Source organism: Empidonax traillii, unplaced genomic scaffold (genome assembly GCF_003031625.1).
Source record: "Empidonax traillii isolate 1590-97213 ecotype Southwest subspecies unplaced genomic scaffold, ASM303162v1 scaffold1583:size99017, whole genome shotgun sequence".
NCBI lineage: Eukaryota > Metazoa > Chordata > Aves > Passeriformes > Tyrannidae > Empidonax > Empidonax traillii.
Genome location: NW_020956776.1, coordinates 45,501 through 70,008, shown reverse-complemented (window position 1 = coordinate 70,008; position 24,508 = coordinate 45,501). Strand labels below are relative to the sequence as shown.

The 24,508-nt window shown below is 38.3% G+C and overlaps 1 protein-coding gene across 2 annotated transcripts; it reads left to right on the top strand.

The window, feature by feature from the left end:
* The first annotated feature begins 3,604 nt into the window (after positions 1 to 3,604).
* Positions 3,605 to 24,402, top strand: CFAP300 (cilia and flagella associated protein 300). Of its 2 annotated transcripts, XM_027907949.1 has the most exons (7): positions 3,605 to 3,749; positions 4,288 to 4,369; positions 5,983 to 6,055; positions 11,162 to 11,328; positions 13,444 to 13,616; positions 19,720 to 19,786; positions 24,024 to 24,402. In XM_027907949.1, the coding sequence occupies exons 1-7, from the start codon at positions 3,640 to 3,642 to the stop codon at positions 24,153 to 24,155; spliced, it is 804 nt and encodes a 267-aa protein (XP_027763750.1). In that variant the 5' UTR covers positions 3,605 to 3,639; the 3' UTR covers positions 24,156 to 24,402. The 2 variants fall into 2 exon arrangements, with proteins under 2 accessions (XP_027763750.1, XP_027763751.1); XM_027907950.1 differs by lacking the exon at positions 19,720 to 19,786 and having other exon boundaries at positions 3,614 to 3,749; positions 24,024 to 24,398.
* The last annotated feature ends 106 nt before the right edge of the window (positions 24,403 to 24,508 follow it).

The window sequence follows — 24,508 nt, the reverse complement described above, 5'->3', positions numbered from 1 at the left end:
GCAGCCAGGGGTGACAGCAAACTTGGTAGAGCAGTGCCCTCCCTGACACAGCCCCGTCCTGCAGCACCCTAACCAGCAAAGCAGGTCTGGTGACAGTGACCACATTCAACCACAAGTCCAGATCACCAAACCAGTCCAAACAGATGAGACAGGTTGAGTCTAAGGTCAGACTCAGGACTGGTAGGTTCATGGCCAGGCACGAGCATGCCATCCACACAGCTACAATAAGAAGCTGGGACAACAGCTGGGTCTGAAATGCAGCTCCCAAGCCGAGAGGATGAGGGTCCCATTGAGCTGCCTTGCAGCTCTGTCCCACCCTTCTGTCTGATCCAAGGTCACAGTAGAGCTGGCCTCAAGTACAGCAGCCCTATCACTTCTAAAGTGGTTGCTGAGTCTCTGCAGGATCCTGACACTGTGATCCAGAAACACACTTGCTAGGACAGTGGCAGGTTAACTCAGAGGATGTGACAACAGCCCTAGTAATTGAGGCACTTTAGATGTAAAAGCTTGGACTTCCGCATGCCTAAAAATGCTAAAATCCAGATTTTCCTCTTCCTGGGTGAGGCCTCCAGTTGCATGGTAGGAAAGTGGCCATTAAAAGCCCTTTGGCTGTGTTTTAAAAGAAAAAAAGTTCTCTGCTAGCAGAGGTGTTAATGCCTGCCCTCGCCTGAGGATCCAGAGCCTGGCTCCAGAGCAGACAATGACTTCTGCTTTGCAGCCTTCAATTACTGAAGAGTAAAGCTAGAGGTGGCTGGCAGTGGAGAAAGGGAGAAATTCAGATATATTCAGACTTTTCTATTTACTGACTTTGATATATTTGTATTTGGCTTCTACTCGGCTTCTGTCTTTCTCAGACTTGAGCCTGGAGTCTTTTATCAGCACAAGTGCCTAGACTTGGACATTGATACCCCATGAATCTTCTTCAGGAGCTAAACTTCACAATGCCTTCTATACTGGGCAGTTCTAGCCTTCACTACAGATAAGATGCAGGATCTGAACTTTAATTTACTCTCCATCAGACTTATCCTACAGAATTTTAACACTGGAAAGACTAATTTACATCACAGATGAATATACATATAGTGATAATGATCCCTTTTCTCTTCCATTTGGCTAATTCACGTGGCTTAACTATACCTCAGCGATGCTGAACACTTCTGCAGGAGGGAGGGAGGGAGGGAGGAGCTGCCGTTCAGGTTCTTCACTACCTCCCCGACTGGAATGGGCTGCTGCTCTGTCACCAGCTGACCTTTGCCTTAAAGACTGATGCACTTCGAAAAGGTGCAACAGGGCCGGTCCTCTGTAATTTGATTTTTGTTTGCCATGGAAAGGCTGGTTTGTTTGCTTTGCACTTAAGGCCTACAGATTATTCAGGACTGTAAAACTCTTGAAAATCACACATAAGTAAATATGTGAAAAACAAACAATGCTGAAAATCAGTCTGCTCGAAAGGGAGGGACTACTATTGCTTAATAATATATACCTACCAGACTTCATTATATGACAGAAAAATATATTTTCCACCCTTCAAATGTCTTCTGTGAAAAGATAAAATCCTTAACGTTTTAAAAAACAAGTTCAGTGACTGTGTTTAAGAGAGTACTGTGCCTGACTTTCTACTTCAGGCTGTTGTTCATGACATCAGAGGATAATGAGGTCAGTGTTTAAACTGAAAGTCCCAATTTAACTTTTATTGTTGTGTACTGCTTAAATTGGAACTATTGAATCATAAACTATGACAGGTAAATGGCACAACATTAAAGAAATTAATTCCACAATTTAGAGTTTCCTGTCCTGATCCCTCTGGGCCAATCCTGAAGTCCATGCTCATTTCCTTACTCCTGATTCACCAAAGTGTTTAAACACTCTAGATTTCAGTGAGGTTTAAGCATATGCTAGTTGATTCAACACTTTAACCAGAGCAAATCCCCACTAAGTTCAGGAGAATTTTTTGCCCACAAAGACCTAAAGTTTTATTTGGTTTTTTGTTTGTTTGTTTTTGTTTGGGGGGTTTTGTTTGTTTGTTTGTTTGTTGTTTGTTTTGTTTTGTTTTAAATCTGTATTTGAGTCTCCACAGCTTGAAATAAGAATTTATGTGTTTGGTGGTTGTTGCTACGCATCACTCCCTGCCCAAACCAGTTCCTTTGCTTTGGTTATTTAATCTATGGCTAGCAGTACTAGTGGTAAGAGGAATTTAACAGATGGGATAGTGCTGGAGTAGGTGGAGATGTGTGGAGAATAAGGTTATAGTAATTTCTTTCCGGTGCCACCACTCTACGTCATATTTAAAAACTGAGAAGAAAGGCATACTTTTTCTTTATCCCCTCTTGAACTGTCTCTACCTTTTAAACATCTTGAAGTATAGAGTAGCTTTATGTTCTATCATTGCTTAGGAGTAAGCAAAATTTATTTGGCAAAAAAAATTGAAGTGTGTGGGAACTTGGAAGAAACAGAATGGAGAAGATACAGGGGAATGGATCCTTAAATCTCACATACATAACTGCTATACAGCAATTTGATCTGCTGAACTGCAGCTCGCTGCACTGTTAGAAAATGCAGTGAGTATGTAGCGAGCAATGAATTCTACTGAAACTATGTTAAAATAGGGCTTCCTAATAGGCTTATGATATCAATTTCTTCCGGATTCCTTTGGTGCAAGCCTGTTTGATGAATGTGTCTTACAAATTAAATCTGTGGGACATCCATTAGAGGCCAATGAGACCAGGGTGCATGCCAGCAGTTTCACCTTGGCTCCCCGCTGTCGTGGCATGCTGCACCTTCCTCTTCTGCTTTCTAATCAAATGGAATTTGATTAATTTTCTTTTATTAGAAATCAACAGAACCACTCCTAGGGGTGGTGGGGGAACAGGTGGAAGTGCTGAGGGTTGGAGTCATCACCATGCCCTCAAGGCTCCTGCTCTGGTGGTGGCTGGTCTGTATTTCTCTCTATTTTGCTTTTTCATTTTTTTTTCCTTAGAAATGAGGCTGCTGTTCAGCCTGAGCAGTAGATTATTGCGAAAATGCCATTTTTTGGAAATCTGTGGCAAAGCGAGGGTGCGTTTTGGAGGGGATGGGCTGCTGAAGGAGCACATGAGATGTACAGCAACCTTAAACTCTCACTGCTTTCCCTAAAAAGGCCAGGAAATTGCCCAAACTTTGCATGTTTCCTTGCTTTACTAGACTTTAAAAAATATCTTCCTTAAGTAAGAATGTGCTCTCCTTTAATTTCTACCGAGAAAAGTTCAAGAGCACGGCTCTGCTATTCCTAAGTGGCTCAGCATCCTGGGAAGCAAGAAGCAACTCTGATTCATCAGAGGTTCATAATTCATAACGTTGGGCTTTTCCTAATAGGTTTTGGTCTCACGTTACTGGGGTGGCCTTGGCAGAGGCAACAAGGGCAGCCCCCGCCCCTGCCTGTTGGGCTCTCCCTTAGCAAGCCTTTCCTGGCGCAAAGACAGGAACAGAACGGAGGGGAGAGAAGGCTGGTGTTGAATTAGGGGATGTTATAGGTAAAAGCCAAAGAAAAAGGGCTAGAGCCGTGTCTGGGGGCCCTGGCGGGCGGCGGAACGCTTGTGAGCGGGGTCGAGCTCCGCGCCGGAGCGGCGCCGTCTCCACGGCAACCGCCGGGCCGCGGCAAAGATGTCGGCCGCGGCTCGGCGCGGCGGGGCCGGTTTCGTGTTCCGGGCCCTGCCACAGAAATCCTTCTCCTGCCTGCAGGACAGGGACATCGGGGACCGCCTCCTCAAATGGTGGGAGGGGGAAAGCCGGCTGCGAGAGGCGTCTGGCTAGAGGCGGCGGGGAGCGGTGGGCGGCGGGGAACGGGCAGGCGGTGCTGAGGGCTGGAGTCCTCACCGCGTCCTCAAGGCTCCCGCTCCGGTGGCGGCGGGTCCGTGCCTCTCTCCTTTCCTTTTTAATTTTTAAATTTTTTTTCCCCCCATTTACTCCCCCACTTCTTAATCTGAAGTCTGCTTAATATTTTCCAGGCACGCAAACCTCTCTTTCTGAGGTGCGAGGCATCTGTCCTCGCCTTCCAGAGCGAGCCGAGATCTATTTCAGCTTCGCAGCGTTGCTCCGATGCAGCCTGAGCCCTCCGAAGTGGGGGGAGCGGGGAGGGGATGGGAAGCTCCTATAACTGACAATGAGAAACAAAAACAAAACAAACAAAACAAACAACCCCTACAATTATTGGTCAGAATAGCGCTTTTTGTAGTGTACTTGGGCAAATTTGCGGAGTGAATAAGTTCTTAGTATGTCTGCAGAATGTTTAATCTAATTTTTCCATTTCAGGTCCATGCAAGGCAGGATCACAGCACAAGCATTCGGTTTTGACCAGCAGTTTAAGCCCTATCAAAAGGATGAATTTGTTATGGTAGTTCTAAGTCCTTTGTATTTTAAGTTGACTTTTTTCCCCCTCATGAAATTAGAGCTAATGGAAAACTGCATAACAGCAAACACAGTGTTGCATGCTGTTGGCCTGCTCACTTTCTCCTTGAAAATAGGTGATTTAGGTGTGGTGCTCAAGTCTTATTTTGTGGGTTAACTGTATTGTCCAGTAAAAATATTTTATTCTGTGCTAATGTTACTCTGCTATAAGAGGAAACTATTTAGTCCTTTGGGTTTCCAGAGGATGGAAATTTGAACTGGAGCTGATCTTGGCCACAGCATTTAATAGTGGGAAGTCCACCCAGGGTGAGACTTTAAACAGCATACACACAGGTGGTACCCTCGCTCACAGCTGCTATGGCTTTGTCACAGTAAATACATCATGCAACTAGACATGCATGTGCACCACATATCTGGAAATAAAATTTTTTGAAAATTAACAGATACTATCGCTTTATACTAGAAGTTTGGACTCTCAGCTTTTTTGAGACTCAAGTCTCTTGCTGATTTTGTGTCCTTTGCCTCTCTTGTCTGCAAAGTCAAATCTGTTCATCTATTTGCAGACAGAAAAAACCTAAAGCAACTGTGGTTTTAATTTGTTATATGTCTTTTTTTATATTGTTATCCTGGATAAAGAATTTAGCCTCTTTGTATTTTAAAGAAATTCACACAGAAATGCACCAATATTTCATCTTCCAGTGATAAAAATTTCAGTTTATTGAACCTCAAACTACTGAAGTTTTCAAAACACACATTTGCCTCCTCAATGCTTGAATCCTTTGAATCGAAAATGTAAAGATACTGCTATGAATTGATGAAATCTGAATAACTGTGAAGTAATTGGGGGAAAAAAGGACCATTACATTATATTGTCTGATCTCTCTGTATCCCCAAGGGGTGTTAAAGGGATTTGGTGATGCAGAGACTGAAAAATCCATGATTTTTGTAGCAGCTTTTTCAATGATTGTTCACTCTGCTTGTATACATGTACGTGAGTGTGGGTTTTCTCAGTTGTCTTATCTATCATTTAAACTTGCCAGCTACCAACATTTCTATGCATGTCTCCTTTTTTTAATTGATAAATCAATAGGATTGAATACTTCAAATCTTAATGTGGAACATCTTCTCCATTCTGTCAATAACTTATAGGTCTCTTCTGTATCAGTTTAATAATTTTTGTGTCTCTACACTTCTCCAAGCTTTGAATTTATTTGAAAAATGCAAATTTTAAAATCCTACTTAGCATTTCATTTTTAACTTCAACGACATTGCATAAAGAGGTAGAACTGTCTCAATTTTCTGTACCTCCAAGAATTTAATACAGCTTTACTGTGTATTCCTGGACTAAAAGTGCTTTACTGTAAAACTTTAATACTGCATATATAAACATGCACCTGAAGGTATCTTGAATGTATAAAAGATACTGGCTACATAAAGTTACAGAAGCATGGATTTGGTGGTATCCAAACTGAAAGATCATACAGAATCTGCTATTGGAATTGGAGCCTTATAATTTGCTTTGAAAATATCCAAGACAGTATAAATGATGATTTTATGTTTCATTTCATTAACTGGTATTCTCTTATTTGAATATTATAGGCATTTTTTAATGATCAAAATGTGAACTCCAGTTTAAAGTTGCTGTCAGCTTCAGGACAGTGGACTACATTGGGTAAATTTAGAATAAATTAGTCTTAAATAAAAAAGTCTCTGTTGTAACAATTTTGCTCTAATTTGCCATTTTCTAATAATGACAGTTCATATATGTGTATTCTCACCTGGCTGAAATACCTTAAAGAATGAATTTTTTACTAAAAGAAAAGATTCCTGTCTTGTCTGTTACTAAATTGTCACATTTTACACTTTTTTCCCCTTGATCCTTGCATCATTCATAAACCAAGCACCTAGAACTGTTTCTGAATGGTCTGTGACATTTGGTTGACCTGACCACGTATCCAGACAAAATCAACTGCATTAATTTGCCAGATAACATTTGGAGAAAGGCATTCTTCTATAGATGCAACAACCTTACTTGGGACAGATCTGAGAGTATTGTTCTGTTACAAATTAAGGTTGAGAGAGGAGCAGATTAGGTAGAGCTCCTGTAAATCTGCTGTCTGCACAACAGAGGTGACCGAGGCACAGAAGAGCCCCGTGTCATAGGTTGCTCCAGGTGCAGTCATGCCATGAGGTTGACTTCTAGTTTGTTGCTATATCAGGAACAACTTATAACACTCGATTACGTCTGTAGATGTAGATGAGACACTAAAGCAGAAAGGCTAAAACCAAAAGCAAATTTATGGCATCACTTTGAAATGTATTTTTCAGTGTGTAAATGACACACAAAATTTCATGACAATTGCATGTGATAATGTGGCAGGCTTTTGTGCAGAATGTGATCTCTGATATTGCCGAAGTGATTTTCCATAATAGGAATATTTTAAAAGGGGGTAGTGGGAAGTCCTCATTTCTTTTGGTTTGTCTGCAAATACTTTACTGTGTGTAAATATTTAATAGAGCTTTGGGAATTTTCTAACTTTTTCAATTCAGCTCTCTGAAATTGGCATAGGTTTTTCCCACTATATACAGTGACACTAGACATTGCCACCCTTTTGTTCAGTTAAAATACATTTCCCAAACACTACATCCAGTGAAATAAAAAGATGCAAAAAATATCTCAAGTAACCCTTCAGGTACCTCTTTCTCACTTTGGCAAGCAGAAAGAAAATAGATATATTTTGAACTACTTTCTTCCTAATATTCTTCCTGCTTTAGGCAAGAATTTTTTTAGGCTATCTGTCTAGCCTATGACTTGCCAGTCCCTGCAGTGAAGGTCAGTAGGTTACATACCTTATGTTGAGTGGAGGGTCGCTTGCCAAGTATCCCAGCTTAACTCCCAATTCTGCTCAGTCTTCCTCTGCACAGAAGTAATGCATTTTGTTCTAAGGACTGGAAGGGTTCCCTTTCTAAATCCTGAACAGCTGGTATACCCCATTTGCTCTTAAAATTTCATCTTCCCATTCTTTGCCTATTTTTGGTGAGGAATGTTGGCACATTTTTCTATACTTAGTCTTCATGTGCATTTTTTGAAAATATAGTAAGAATTTGCTGTGAGTGGGAGGAGGTAAAAATCATCTTCTAGTATTTTCTTCTTCAGACATGCTGATACATTAATCCAGATATATCATTTACTTATCACTGTGGAGTAACTCTTTTAAAAACACATTCCTGTTCCTAAAAAAATACTGGAAATGGGCTTATTTTGCTTTTTAGAAAATCTGAAGAAAAATTACATAATCTGTGTTGGTTCAGATACTGCATTTATTCTCTTGCAAACAGAAATGTTAGGGTTTTTTTCAGCGGGGAAATAGTTTGGATGCATAATATAAGTCAAATCTAGATAGATCCTTAGAAACTTCCCTTCTTCTCTGCTCTGTGAGCAGCAAGTATTTATGCACCCACAGAAAGATGTCAGCATTATAAAAATCATCAATATAATATAACAGTAGTGTTTGTTTTCATAATAACTTTGTCTTTTTTGAGGATGTGATCCCCTTGCACTTAGTTTTCACTAAGAACATATTTTTTCCTAGTAGAATCCACAATTATACATTGTCTCAAGGACTCTAACTTTAACATTGCTTGAAATAAAGCATTTTAGGTAAATTATACGCAAGGACATTCTCTAGCCTTCTTGATCTGATCAGACAGACACTGTCCTATCCTCACACCACATTTTTTGCCTCTTATAGTGGGGATATCTTTCCCCTCCTTCTGGCTGCATGGCAGAGTACCTGATATTTCTGACATATGCTTTAAGCCACCTCTTCATGGGTTACTCTGATATTTCAAAAATAGAAGCAGCTAAAGGAACAAATTCGATGCATACCAATTTATGTCTTGTGTTTTCTAAATAGGTGCAGTGAGAACTAAATAGTAGTTTTTCCTTGGATGCATTGTTGGCCTTGCACCTGTCAGCAGTCTTGGGGAGGCAAGACTGTATCTGCTTAAGCTCAATTAACACTTGAAAACTTATCTTCACAGGGGTAGGGTTGTGGTCTTTTTGTGTAAATAGAAATTTAGTATTTGCCTAAAAAAAGGTTCTTGAGTTCCCATACGTACTTGAAACTTTAACAGTTTCTTTCTTGGGAATGGGATTTTAAAATCTGTATTAAAATCTTAAATTGGCAATATTTTCGACTACAGCTGTAGGTTATAACTGTAGGTTAATTCTGAGCACTGAACTTGCAGTATATATAACCTGTTTTGTAAATAGTAAATTGCAAGATGTTTTTCTGACATAAAAACCCTTCTTAGATTTTGGAGGAATTCTAAATATACCTAGTCCAGGGTTTATCTGCCCCCTACTAGATATGCAACGTGTTCATTTAAAAGTGTATTGGCAGCACTTTATAAATACTCCGGAGCTGGCTGTTATAAGAAGTTTAAACTGCTTCAGGACTTCTCAGCTCTGTTTTACACTTGCAGAGTTGTCAAGGCATTTCTTCTTCCTATTTTATTGCTCACTTTTACAGCGTTATTAAAACTGGTCACTCTTTTCCAGGAAATTTGGAATCTTCAATTTCAAATCTTACCTCTCAAATGGAGACTATGAGCTTCCAGTGTATTTAAACTTTTCCATTTATAGTTCAGTTTTCTGAACTACTGAATAGATTAGAAAGCTCTGGATTTTTTTTTACCTGATTAAAGTTTTCATAAAATCTTTTTTCAGAGCAGAAGTGTGTCCCCTTCCCTGCAAGTGTGTCCCTTCCCCCAGTAAAATCCTTATAATTTGAGGCCTGTAAATGGCTCAGTTTCTTAGACTTTTAGCTCAATAACTGGGAAAATGTAAGATTTTTCCTTTTTCTCAAGTAATTTAACATCTGATTTATACTAGTTGACTCAGTTTTTAATTCATAGATATTTACACATAGATATTGGCTCATATTAAATCCCTTATAAAATAAAAATTCTATCCCTGTGAAAAGAAGCTGGAAGTGAGAGGATGGGAGGAAGGATGAATAAATATAAATAGTATAATAATAATAATAGAGTAAATATAAATAGGTTGGTTTTTTTCTTGGGTTGTGAGGCTTTAATTCATGTTTTTTTCTGACTTGTGTTTTTGGTTACATAATTTCATTTTGATAGTCACTACATGGACAGGCAGAAGAACATCCTAAACTTTTTTTTAATAAAAGGTACTCCTTTTCATAACCATTATCTGTAGACGTGAAGCCAAGCAATTAAATGTCTATAGCTGATTTTCTTTACATTGCATTGGTCCAGTAAAATAATTATAAAATTTCCTATCAGTATTTTAGCTCAAGTAGGCATGATTTCAAGCCATCAACTTGTAACTTCCCTTTTTTTCTAGTATTGATCAGGTTTACCTGATGTACAGTTTACCTGTGTTTAGATATTAAAATGCCAATCCTACTTAACCTATGAATAAATAGTTTCCATGTAAGTATATGGCAGGAATCCCAAGGGCTTTCTAGAGGTGTGTGGGCAAGAGAAATTTTAGGTTATGCTATGCTTGTGAAGATGAGGATTGGAATGAAATGATAGGTGCTCTTGGAAGCATCCTGGTTCATACACCCCTTTTTGGCATGTTTCTGTTCCTGAAATACTGTCATCTAGAGAAAAATATGGACATTTCCCAAATAGTAGTCCTTAGTGATCCTTTAGGTCAGTTTGTCAGGACACAAATGAATTTTATCTTTAACTGTATGGTAAAAAGCCTTTTGGTACTGCAATGTTGTTGACCAGTCTCCCATCAAGGGAACCTACAGAGGAGAATAGATAAGAGTAAACTCATGGACAGCTGGAATGCTGTGAATATTCTCTCTGCTCAGACACGCTGCCCTTGTGTTGCATCTCACTCATGCACTCCTCCCCTCTCCTGTTCAGAAGCACTTTGCAGGGTGTTCAGGTGGACTTACGAGATGGATAGAGAGTATGTTCTGAACACTTGGACTGTAGAGAGCACACAGAACTGGACTGAGTCCAAAGCTTCTCAGACATGGGGTCTTAATCTATTTAAGGTGCTATAAGTTATCCAACACCGTGCATACAGATTTGTAGATGTAACACTTTATATAGAGAAGATATGTGCCCTTATGGACTGATGCCTCATTAGGGAAAATACTGTTGGGCATCTCAAATGGTTCAGATGTCTATGAGCAACAGGACTGGCCTTGGATGACTTGCAAGCAGAGGAAAAAAAAATACGGAAAAATATACCCTGCATTTAATGATTACAGAGATAAGACTTCAGATTCATATGAGAAGGGTTGATAGTACCTTTTTCATCTTCTGAAATAGCTAGTTAATAAAGCTTTTCAAAAAGTTCAGATATAATACTTAACAAATAAAAAATTTGTTGGGGCTGTGTTTGTTTTCGTTTTTACATGGTGGAGTGGTGTTAGCAGCTATTGACTTTTGTGCTTCATCGTGCCAAATTTGGCAGCTGTCCTCAGATTCTTTAAGGGTTAAGCTGTGGAATATGATTTTTCTAAGGGTGTGGTCTAACGTGATGTTAGACAGTGTTCCATCTATTCCCAGTTTCGGTTGATAGTATTTACCGACAGGGGGAGCAAACACATGAGCCTTACTGGAAGGTGGTATTCAGATGAATTTAATGTTTTCTTTACACTTGTTTCTTTCTTACCTTTCTTTGGCTTTTTTGGAGGGACTGTGTGATTGAGTCATACTTATGTGATCTGTTTTTTTTTAAAGCATATAAAACACGCAACCAGCTTCCTATATATTCCAGGTTCCAAAGTGACAAAAATTGAAGCTACAGTGGTACCCTGTACACAGACTTCCATGTCATTTTTTGATCGGCTATACTGTGAAGGAGTTGTTAGAGAAACTGGAGATATTGTGAAATGTTATGATGACTATTACGATGATATTCTTGTCTCTGATGAATTAAGGAAGGTTTGTATAGTAATGAATAATTTATTAGAATTTTGCATACTCTGTTTGGTACCATAAGGACATGTTTTTCAGATTGTTGGAGTTTTTTCCTGACAGTACATACAGTTTTCTGACAGTGGTAAAAATGGGCATTGATAGCCCACCTGTGTCTCAAGTAGTCAGTGCTTGGGGGTGTATGTGGGGAAATGCAGCTACTCATTTGCTTAGGAGAGGGAAACAAGGGGTGCCAAAGGGATGGTTCTGTGATATTCAGAGCTGTAGGTTCACCTGGCCCTCCAGGTTGTTGATAAAATTGAATGTATTTGATAGCTACATCCTGAAGCATTCATGGCCAGGGATGCTGACCATATCATATGTGAAGACATTTAAAGGAAGTCATCTTCGTAAATTTTCGCTTAAAAAAAGAAGAGGAAACTATGAAAAAGGAAATTATTTTTCAGTGTAACACTGGAAAAGGACTAAATATAACTCCTGAACAGGCCTGCAATATAAAAACTGTTTGTTATACTGTAGTGGAGATACCAGAAAGCAGATTATTCTGAAAAAGAATCTCTCTAACAGTGGCACCTTCTTAATAAATGTATGTCTTTATTGTGTTTCTTTTGACTTCATAAACTAAGCTAATACAATTTTTAAACTTAAGTTTGTTTAGCATTAGCAAAGCATAGTGTGGGAGAACTGGATTTTGCTCTTCCTTGTATATATAATCAGCATAAGTACTTAATAATTATAGAGTTGCACTCATTTGCACTTGGCAAATCCTTTGAAGGCAATGTATTTGAACCAGTGACACTGGTTACAGGATGTGGCCTGAAATACTGGTCTGTCTTGTGAAGTTCTGGGAAAAGGTGAGAACTCAAGCTCATGTTTAACTTTCAGATGTGGTTTGTAGCCTAGCAGTTCAAAATACTCTGTACTTATTTATAAGCTGGGTACATGTGAAATGTTTTCTGAAAATTAAGTATATTGTATGTAGGAAAGTTAGAGGCAACATTTAAAATTAGAAATCATTGGGGTTTCAGTGTCTTCCCATTTTCCTTCCCATGGAAGGGATATGTGTGTCAGCATTTGCAAGTTGAGGGTTTCACATTCTCCTAGACAGCAGAAAGAATAAGAGTCAAAATCTTCCAGGAATGACATCAAAACTTCAAACTAAATTAGTCAGGGCTCTAGGACAGAAGACTGTAGAGGGCACCAAACTGTCTCTTGGTGTCTGAGGGTGGCCCTCAGCTGCAAGGCTCCATGTTTCTTTCCTACCTGCCATGTCTTCTCTTGCTTCAGCCAAGAAGGGGATTGGGATATTTATGAAATGGCCACCAAGAACATGTTGCCCTGACCTGTTTTTACTCAGGCTGTGCTATAAAGAGGGCTAGAGATCAGTAGGCTCATGTCTAGCTTTGACCCGTTTGCCTGGGCTGGCATCTGCAGTTTGGCTGATGTGACTCAAATGTCTTGTAGCCACTGGGATTGTCCTGTCCACATTTACAATGTGCAGTGTTGGGGTTAATTTAGCAAGTCCTCTGTGTTCACATAATATCTCAGCAAAAGGCAGGTGAGATGCATGGAGGCAGCTGGAGAGCGTGTCTGGTTAATCCAGCCTACAGGTTAAGGCTTACTGGAGTCTGCAATAAAGCATGATGTGAGTTTAAGTGATCTCCTCTGGGAAATCCTCAGGATTCTTTTACAAATGTGAAATAACGGTGTAAATCTAAGAGTGCAAAAGCAAGTGTTGGCAAAGTTACCAAAACCTAACCGATTGGCAATGATTCACATACCAAATATAGTTAGATTGTTTTCAGATTATTGATTGTTTCATTAGCGTGACAAATAATTAATCGGTGAAACAACAAGACGTGAAAAATATTCCCTTATGTCTTTTGGGCACAAATCTGACAGTGATTCTGTTTTAGATTTTATGTAAGAATTTTGAACATAATTGCATTCCTGGAAGAAGGATTTAGAGAGAAATATTTATTTCTGTCCCTAGTTCATATATTTTATATGGACATAATTTCTGTGTGCCATACAGCAAAGTAGTTGCATTGTTTATAAACTGAATCTCAAATAAGAAATTTTTATCAATTTGACTGCCTTAATTTTTTCTTGTTCTACAAGGTCTTGCTTCTGGAGGATTCTGACCATTATGACTTATTCAGTCAATTGGATCGCGAGGAATTTCTGTTCTGTCTTTTTAAGCATTTTTGCATTGGAGGAACTCTTTGCCAGTTTGAAGATGTAGTTGACCCATACTTAGAAACTACGAAAGCTTTTTATAAAGACTTGGTGAGGTAAGTGTTATTCTGTTTTATACAACTGTATATGTATGTACTGTGCATAGATGCTTTGTGTCAATTTGTGTAAATTTATTGTGCATTGCTGCTTCAAAAATGGGGCTGTTATTTAATCCACCTGCAAGCTTATTTGGCTTCAACTATCAGAGTACCATGTAACAACAGTAGTAGTTCAGCAGCAAAATATATGTAATTTTAATCACATCTATCCCACATAAGAACTCCTTTTTTATAACATTTATGGACATTGAGGGTTTATAATTCACTCCCACTTTAAACATACTTTTTTTTTGTAATCATCTGCTGATTTTTTGGTAATACAGTTGGATTTTGGCCTTCCTAATTCTGCAAATACACTTCTCACAGTGTAATGCTAAGGGTGATAGAATCTGGCTATTAACATGACACCGTGGACTAACACATATTTTTTGCCAGGTCTGGTGTATGGAATTGTTTGGAATTTTATGTGAGGGTTTCTCTTCCTTGAGATTAGGGGTGATTGATTAGACGTTCAAATTCAGAATAAAAAGGTGATTTTTTGCCCTGTTTCAATATATTCATATGCTGACTTTTCCAATGGACAAAACTTCTTATTCCTGGGTTAATGGGATGTAGAATGTAGTTATAGGTTATGCAGACTCATTCCTAGTTAAGCAATGGGAATATAGAGATTGTCAAAGATATTACTAATTTTTTTATCAGTATGATTAGTTTCTGCATTTTCATATCATACATAGATGGAAATCAAATGAGTTCTTCAAAAATACTGGATGTGACAGAAAAAGGTCCATCAGTGCTTCAGCGCTCCCCTCCCTTTTCTTTTAAATTGCTCACTCTGCTTGAATCAAGCTCCTTGTTACTGTAATCCTGGGCCTTAGTTGACTCTGCATTGACTGCAGCTGTTTCTGCTCTTGGGTTGTTGAACTGATCTAGGACAAAGTGCAAATCCAATCAGTTCCTTCCCTTTACTGCTTCCCTTTGCTGTTGAATTGTTTTATCCTAAACATGGTCAAGTTCTCTTCTAAGCCACTCACTTTCTTTACCTTCCTATATCCTTAAACATCTTCCCATTCTTTTTCCTTTTTATGCTGTAAAATTTGATAAGAATGTCAAGTAGTTCTTGTTACTTAAAACAAACAAAAAAAGCATCTGCCAAGATCTTCCCCCAGTTTTATCCTGCTTTCAAGGTTTACTTTTTCTGTATCCTCTACCTATTGGCCCTTTATGTATTTCCATGACTTTCCTCTTGTGTGCTACTTCTGTCCTTTATACAACATCAGGAAAAAATATTTCAAGATCATTCCTCTGATGTTTGGTTTTGGTATTTTTTTTTTCTCAGTTGGCAGATTATGTTCTATCCTCCAGAGTTTTGAAGTACGTCTACTCAGTTTATGTGACATAACTGATCTTCAGTTTTTATCTACCATGTGTCTCTCCATTTGTGTGCCTGTAAATGTCTGCTGGTTCCTCACTGCCAGAGGAACTGGTGTTAACACTCAATACCAGTTGAAAAAGAAACTTAAAATTTAACTAAACCTTTTATCTTGCTCCTTTGGTATTAAGTTCTCTGTCAGTACCATGAGAAAAGTTTTTGATCTGTACATTTCAGACTTTCCCTCCCCCTTCACAATCACGGTTGTCTTATTTCCCTGGTCCCCAAAATGCTGCTGCTGTTTTATTTCCACCATCTTAAGAGAGAAAAAGCCACTGAGAAGCTCTGAAGAGGACTATTAATGACAGTCCTGACTTAATTTCTAATTTCTAGTCCATGCTAGGCACTGTGTTACTTCATTTTTGCACAAATTCACCAGGAAATTACCTGCTCATAGCCTTTTATTTTCAGTAAACAATTGCTAATGTCAGTAATAATTGCTTTAACTCTTTTTCCGGAAGAGTTCACCTTCAAATTCCTGTTGAATACTAACTATCCTTTAAATTCTTTTTTAGATTGCTATCCTCTATGTGGTTTCTTGTCGTCTTGGATTACAGTCGCATTGGATATATTCTACTCTTTGTAAAGTGATATTAAAAACTTTTCATGGTATTAAAAATTCTGTGAACTGTACTCTCCATAAGGTTTAATTTTTAATTTTTATATTTGAGGGCTAAGAAGGCTTGGTAAAAAACAAATGGATACTAAAATAATTATTATCTGCTAGGTGACGTGCATTGAAAAATTAGCTGCCACAGATGAACTCAGACTAATAACAATAAGCTTATAGAGGTATAAACTACCACTGTTCAGTCCTGTAACAGTATTCCTTATGGAAAAGAGCCTTGGCATGAAGAGTTACACAAAAGTGTCTTTACTGCTGGGAGCGGCAGGCCTATTATAAGCTTTTCCTTACTTATCTTTATTACAGCAGTTTTTTCTGGCCTTTCCTAAGTTCTAACTTCAAGGCACTATCATTCAAAATAGTATCAAAAGGTTTGAGATTTCATTTTATTAAAGCATTTCCATGTGTACTGTTTTATTATGAGAAAATGCAATAATCTTTTTGAAATTAAGAGATCTAGATATTTTACAAGCACAGCTAGGGACTTCCAAATACGACTATTAAATGGCAGACATTTTCTTCTTTGCAAAAAAAGTGATATTTTCTTACTAATGAATTAATGCACAACTTGTAGTCTGTTACTAATCCATTTATAATTAGTCTGTGACCAATTGAATCCATCCAGAATTCTAGTGTTTAGTGTCATATCCTGTGTAACCTAAATAATTTCAAAATTTCTTGTAATATTTTGATTTGGTTAAAGAATATACTAACACGGCAAAAACTTGTTAATTAAAATAGAGTCTATGAATCTTGTCTTCTGTACTTAACCCCAGATTTTTCTGACAGTGTCTGTTGATGGTGACAGCTTCTGTGGTATCTTGTAGTCAGTGTTTCCTTCTCCTTGCTTCATCTTCATCCGCACGCCCTTGCCCCCATAATGAATGAATGTATGTGAAAGCATTAAGTTGTTCTTTTTCGTTGTTTGGAGAGTCTCTTAAAATATTCCTGGTAAGCTTAGGGTATAAATAAATTCCAAAGTGAATTAAGAGACCATGAAGATGTTTGCTCTTCATAAAAATAGAATATATGCACATTAAAATTATGAACTACCATATTCAATGAATAGTTTGGAAGTCTACAATTCAAAAGAACATGGGGCTATTAACGCTCTTTTTAAGGAAATACTGTCCTCTTCAAGAAGACAACATAGTTTTTTCTAAAACCTTTTAGGGAAAAAAAAAAGAAATGGGGCAAATGTGCTTGTCAAAGGCAACCTCCTGGTTTCTCTCAAGTCAGCAAATGGAGAATTTCATCTGATTTTAACAGACACAATTTTTTGCCTTAAAAAAATAACCAAAGTGCTAGAAATAAACACTCATTCTGAAAAATTACTTACAGGAAGCTAACCACAAGGGGAAAATTTCTCAAGGCAGTGGAATAAATAGAAAAACTTACTCTTTGTCACCTCTTACTTTGGTGTCCTAGATATATGAAACCAGAAAGTGGTAGCATTATTTTCAGAGAACAATCTGAAGACAGAGTAACATAGAACTGTAGCTTTTGGGGATGGTAATATATGGTAGAAAGCAATAACCCCACTAACTCTATATCTTGTTCTGAAAATTGTCACTCTTTCCACAGAGATTGTTAAACAGTTTCTGAAGTGCTGTAGTTTCCGGCTGAGTATGTCAGTATAAACTGACATCTATGTTAGTTTGTCTTAATAAGCTGGTCCGTAAACGGCAGTGGTTCAGAAGCTGAGTCATGAACCAGCTGAGCTGTCCCTGCTGGGGACAGTCATCTCTGGAGGGCTGGGAAGGCAGACAGCTGGGGTCAGTACCAATTTCAGCAATGCTTTTCAATTCACTCTTGAGTATATCAATGTATCAGATGCAGCAAAAGGTTCTGAGAAAGCCTTGTTACTGACTCGCCACAGGGAAGATGATCTTCACAGTATGGGTTCAAACATGACTGTGTCATTACTCCAGGCTAAGTCAGTTAATCCCAGAGTAAATTTCTTTTATTGGCTGGAGAGGTTGAATCAACAAAGGTGGTGTTGGTTGATTTGGGATTCATTTGCTCTTATTAAAAAAAGCTTTGCCAAAGCACTGGCAATAGGGGACTGCTGTCACAGCTTGGTCCTGGTGTGGTGATTCAACTGGCCTGTGTTTAATGTGTATCCTCTAGTAACTTGTCTATACTGGGACCTTTCCCAGGGATGGAACCTGTTGGTGACAAGGCAGGTATTGAGCTATGTATTTCTTGGAAGTGTGTAAGTATGGAAGTGATAAGCCTCAACTGTTCCATAGTGAGTTAACGTAAATAGGAACCTGTAAAATTAGATAAATTAATAGCAGTTCCATGACCTAATTTCTGAAGAAATGTAAACATCACTTAAAGCAGAGCTGAGGAAAAATGACATATTAAAAATACTTAAACTGAAAATATATTGAGGTGCCTGGATTATTTGCAACGATATCTCAATGTTTTTAGTAAACATGATGAATGAAAAGCAGTCTTCATAACACAGTCTAGAAATATAAAAATTCAGAACTAATCCCTTCCTAGGTTGCATAGCTATGTATACAAAATTCCAAAGGAAGAAAAATGATCCTAAACTATAATTATATACTAGTTAAAAATGAGCTAAAGACTGCATTTCTTCACCAGTACTGCTGCTACTTCTTGTGGTCCGTACTAAGATGCATTTCATTTTGCAGGTTTCTTTCTCAAAGAATATGCGAAAAGATTTTTACAAAATATTTAGCTGCATAATTTTTCATAGCTATCAAAATGCAAATTATACTGGAGTCATCAACATCTGGGTAATACTGCTGTGATTTATTAGATGAAAACTGTGAAAAGTAGTGGGGTTTTGCATGGCTGCATTTTGGACCCCATGTTCTTCAACCTTTTCATAAATGACTTGGATGCAAGACTGGAAGGGATACTGAGCAAGTTTGCAGATGACACAAAATTCAAAGGAGCTGTTGACTCCCTCAAAGGCAGGGAGGCCCTGCAGAGTGACCTTGACAAATTAGAGGACTGGACAATCACCAACTATATGAAGTTTAACAAGGGAAAGTGCCACATTCTGCACCTGGGACAGGGCAACCCTGTACGTATGTACAGACTGGGGAGTGAGACACTGGAAAGCAGTGCCGCAGAGAGGGACCTGGGGGTCCCGGTTGATGGCACTGAGTGAACATGAGTCACTCACAGTGAACATGAGTCACACACAGGGCTCTGGCAGCCAAGAGGGCCAACTGTGTCCTGGGGGGCATCAGGCAAAGCATCACCAGCAGGTCAAGGGAGGGGATTCTCCCTCTCTGCTCTGCACTGGGGCAGCCTCACCTTGAATACTGTGTGCAGTTTTGGGCACTGCAATGTAAGAAATATGTTGAGCTCTTAGAGAGTGTCCAGAGGAGGGCAACAAAGATGGTGAAGGGCCTTGAAGGGAAGCCAAATGAGGAGCGGCTGAGATCACTTGGTCTGTTCAGCCTGGAGAAGAGACTGCGGGGAAACCTCATCGCAGTCTACAACTTCCTCGTGAGGGGAAGAGGAGGGAGTGAGACCTGAGGGAAAGGCCTGAAGTTATCTCAGGGGAGGTTTAGGTTGAATATTAGAAAAGGTTCTTCACCCAGAGGGTGGTTGGACACTGGAACAGGCTCCCTTGGGAAGTGGTCACAGCACCAAGCGTGACAGAGTTCAAGAAGTGTTTGGACGATACTCTCAGTCTCATTGTGTGACTCTTGGGGTTGGTCCTGTGCAGGGTTAAGAGCTGGACTTCATGATCCTGGTGGGTCCCTTCCAACGTGGCATATTCTGTGATTCTGTGATTCTATGTATAAAACCAAGTCAGATTCAGACTAGATATGCTCAGTATTTTTCAGTAAAATGTCATAATAGCCACATTATCTAGCAATGGCCACATACCTTTCCATGGTCAATATGACATAAGTTGATTTTAACTATGAATTTGACCTTCATAAAATTTGAGTGAGGATGCAGTGCATGTGTTTAAAATGTAATAAATGAAAGATTCTAATTATCAGTATTTACAGTGTATATTAAGTCCATACTATTTCCCTGTATTTCAGTGTTCAAAAGAATCCTGAAACAAAAGAAATACGTATTATTTCTACAGTCTTCAGGGTGTCTGCATATGTAAGTATTAACAATGTTTTGATACAGGATTTTACTGGAAGTTTCATGCACAACATGAAAATAATGAATTGAACTTTACACAAAGAAAACATAATATTCCATTGTAATGGGTTATTTTCCCATAGTTGTAATTTTTTTCATGAACTCTCATCCTGCTTTCTCATCCTCTCTACTAATTCTTCATCAGTAACCACCAACTAAAATTTTATTTGGTAGCTCACTAAAAATAGGCTTACTGGATTACACTTGAAGTCATAATAGTCATCCAGAAACTAGTTTATGGGAAAAAAAAAAATCTGAGTAATTCTGGGTTTAGATAATAATAAAACTTGAGATAGCAGTAAGGATTAAGAATACACTCCTGACTTCATATAGTTCTGTTTTCAGAAATGTTGCTAGAGCTTTCTGAATGGCTTGCATTGCTTCTGTTTCTGTAAAGACTGCAAGGAAGTATAGTATACAAAAAGGCTGGACATGACTGCTAACCTGTTTTCCCCTTCCTTGTCAAGTCTCATTCCTTTTTGTTTCCCTTGCAAAATCATACATTTACCATCAAGATAAGTTTGAGAACTGGCTGCATGTTTACCAGTTTCAGCATATCTGTCATTTGGTACAGTAGAATTAACTACTCCAAATTCTTCTTGAGTAACCAGAATATGTAATAATTAAATGTCAGATAATGTACCCCCTTTCAACAGCAGTAGCTGATGTCATTTCAGACTGCACAAACTTCCCTGTAGGTTGCCAATAGCCCAGTTGTTCATCTGTGGGTCATCAGCTTTAAGTACTATGTATGATTCATAAAGGCTTTTGAAAACAAACAAAACACTTTATGAGTGTATTAAAATTCATCTTTCTACTAGGTTGCATACTGTAATAAAAATAAAATAAAACTCCAAATCCCTGATAACTTAATGTTCTTCTGTTATTACTGGTTTTTACCCACCTCTGAATCAATCATTGATGTGAACTTCGCAGATTTCTATGTTTAGGTAGATGGATGACATTAAAGAGCTCCCCTAACTGTCTTAGCCATGCATTAAATATCATTAGGGGAAAAAAAAAAGTAACTTTTTGTTAACAAAAATGTGGATGGACAGAAGAAAATCCAGTGTAAATGCAGAGCAGGCTATCCTCCTTATAGCCTTAGAGGAAAATTGGGCATCGCTGGGCATTCTGAAAATTTGAGGTGAAGGAGAATTCTGAAATTATGCTTTGTATTAAAGAACATACTGAAGAATTTTCTCTTGGAATACAGAAAGGCTTAAACAGTATGTCTAGACTGATGGCTGTGCGGATCAAAACTATTCAACTTGGCACTTACAAGAAGGACACTTACTGGAGTACAAATGTCTTGTGCTTGTGATGAAAAGTTTCTCTCAAGGAGATAACTACATTTCTGCAGTAGATTTAGTTTGAGTTCATTTGATAAGTAACTGTAGAGTGTGTTATTATAATCCTTATGCTGAGCTGACAGGTTTTAAGCCATGTTTTCTTGTTTTGTATCTGGAAGAAGGGGACTTACCTTCTTAGACTGATATAAATAAATAAATAAATCACTTTTGAAAAGCTGTTCTGGTAAGACTGACTTCTGCAGATAATAAGTTAGAAGAACACATATTTTTGCTAGCTGGATTAAAAAATGAACAAATAAGTATACATGTGTATTTGCACAAGTGCAAATGGAATGAGGAATTAAGAACTTTACGTAACACCATCCTGACACCGTCCCTTCCTCTTTCTTTGGTTTTTAAGATGTGGCTAAGAAGCCCTTGTTTTGGAAACGATATCTAAAAAAGCACACTATTAGAGGTGTAAATAGTTCAAGGTATTAAGGTGTAGTTATAAATGTCTGTAGAGCTGTGATGAACAGCTGGGATGTTTAGCATCAAAACCTGACAGACCTGGGCATCACAAGAGGAATAATTTTAGATCTTGTGACAAAGTACTCTGTTGAACTCTAAATACCCTTGAAAGCTTTGGGGTTTTGCAAATAATGAAATACTGTTACAGCTAAAGTATTGGGATGCTCACTGATATTTTTGAACTTTTTTTACCTGAACCCAAACTGTAGCAGTGTTAGAAATCAGCATAATGCAGAATTTATTCAAGAAGTATTTTTTTAAATGCTGTTTTTAAATGCAGTTTTGAGAATGTTCAGCAGTATTTTTATTTCTGTATTATGCTGTACATATGTACTCTTAAATCATCAGCTGATTATCTGTGTTGCTACAAAGAAAAAAATACAGTACATCAGTAAATCAATCATTACACCCCCTGGATGTCTGAACTAAAGTCCACACTGCAGATGGAATTGGTATGGTTCTTAATTTGTGAACATGCATGAATGTAAATTTCAGAGTCTTTATGCTTAAGTATTTTAGGGTTTTTATGACCTCTTTTACTAATTAAAATAAATTTTAAACCCCTTTTCATTTAATTAGGTTATATTTATTATTTTCCTCATACCAGTTTGGTATATTCTGCAGTTTCTTGAAACGCCTCATCACCAGAACTTAATTAGTTTTTGTTCTTGTTGAAAAGATTTTTAGTGGGCTAACACTGCCTTTAAACAGCCAAAACGTCAACTGGCATCGGTCGATTCCATAAGGATTGAAGGAGGGATCCTTGGTAGCAGTGGGAAAAGAGTTTAACTAGCAATCACATCTTCCTTACTCTTTTTTCTTCAGTTCTGTGCAAGAGCTTAGATTATTTTTGGATCGAGCTCCAAAGGCATTGTGATGAACAGTGTAAAATCTTACAACTTTCTCCCTTACTGCAGTTGAGAGGCCAGTGTTTGTTACATATATATCTCTAAACAACACCTGAAGAGAGCTAGGCATCTTACAATTGGAGCTTCAGAGTTTGTATGCTGTTGGCTTAAAAATAGAATGCTATTTTTAGCTTGTGCCATTTGACTACCATTGGAAAATGCTGTGAATAAATGTTATCAAATCTCTACCTGTCTTAAACAGTGCTTTCATGGTGGTGCTTAGCTTAACTTAAGGTTCAGGAGTTTGAATAATCCCCCAAAAGAAGACACCAGAGCACTTAGTAGGGGGTTCATCCACTTTGAAATACAAGGAGAAAATGGGGTGCCAGTAACAGCTAATGGATAAAATTCACAAATGGTCCTTGGAGCAGAAACAGGGACCCAAAACTTTTCCTTCTAACCCGACTGCCTTAACCACTGAGATGGATTATTTTATGCAAAGGAAGACAGCTTCAACAAAAGAATGTGAGACATGTGACCCTAATCTGAAATAGTCTGGAAGTTTAAAATTTTCCTGGAGAAAATGGGCAATATATGCAATATAGCAATTTCCCGCAGGCAAAAAAGTGGAACAGAACTTACATCTCTTCAACTCTTCCATAAAGGTGTTGGGAAGCAGGAGGGAACTGTTACATTTTAAAAGAGGTGTCACTATGAATTTATTGATCTTTCAGATGTTCAATTACCACACTGACTGAATAAAAAAAAAAAAAATCAACTCTTCAAAAATCCCCCCATCTAGCTTCTGGTTCCCTACTGGGTTTGAAGTATGTGTCAAACTGTGCTGCTCTGTCAGCACTGAGGCTTTTATTGACATGTGCAGACACAGGATGAGGAGCCCAGTTCCCGTGCTGACTGTCAGCCAAGAGTGTTTTTTCAGAATGAGTATTTTAGAGCTAGGTGCCTAGACTCCCTTCAAGCCCTTTCTGAGGACTGGCACACAAAATGTTTTCAATAACAGTCCTAAATTGTTAATAAGAGCTGTAATGAGGGTTTTGCTTAAATGCAAATATTTGAACCTGAACAGATGCATTAGCAAATGTTAAATGAAAGAAAAAATTAATGATGGAACAGCTTTATGTTTTAATATAGAGTCTGTGATTTTTTTCTCTTTCACAGGAAACATGATGGGGCTGTTGTAAATTTAATCATTTGTATTTTGGGCTCTAACTGTGTAAACACATGCTTACATGTTTATTTTTACATTTTGTATTAATATCACATTTACCTCAAGGTTACTTGAAACATTCAGCCAGAACTAATGTGCATTTTGTAGTGTTGGGATTCTCATGGAACCATAATGCTGTTTCAATAAACTACGGTGTATTTGTTCTGGTTTGCTATGCAATAAACTATTACAATTGGAACAAACTATCAGTTTCATTCAGATTTTATTAATTTTCTCATGGGTATCCATATTGTCCCTAATACTGCTTTCTTTTTTCTTTTTTTACTTCCTCGCAGGATGCTAATGGCCTATGTTACCCTTCAAGCAAAAGCCACGAACAGACTTTTGCCTATTTGATTGTGGATCCCTGCAAGCGACACGTGAATACTCTGTATCACTGTTTCGGTGGGGGCGTATTTGCTAACTAGTTATAGATCCCAGTTTTACAATGGAGGTGGCCTTCTCTCTGCACGGATTCAGGCAGAAAGTGCATACTTTTCTGACGAGGAACGATGTGCTCCTTGATTACAGGCTCGGAAGTGCTTCACATTTACTCAGATGTTACTACGGGGTTAGTGACAAAAGTTTTCCTGTATTTTTAGTTCTTGACGCTGTTTTCTGGGCAGTTCCCCCCTCCCCTCATCCGTTTTTTCTAATAAAAAGTGTTTCCCTAGAGGTCCCGTCCCTTTCATGAGCCAGTTTCACAGACCCACGGTGCGTAACTGCGGGGCAGGCTCTGCGGGACCGGGAGAAAGCGAAGGGAGGGGGCCGACCGGAGCGG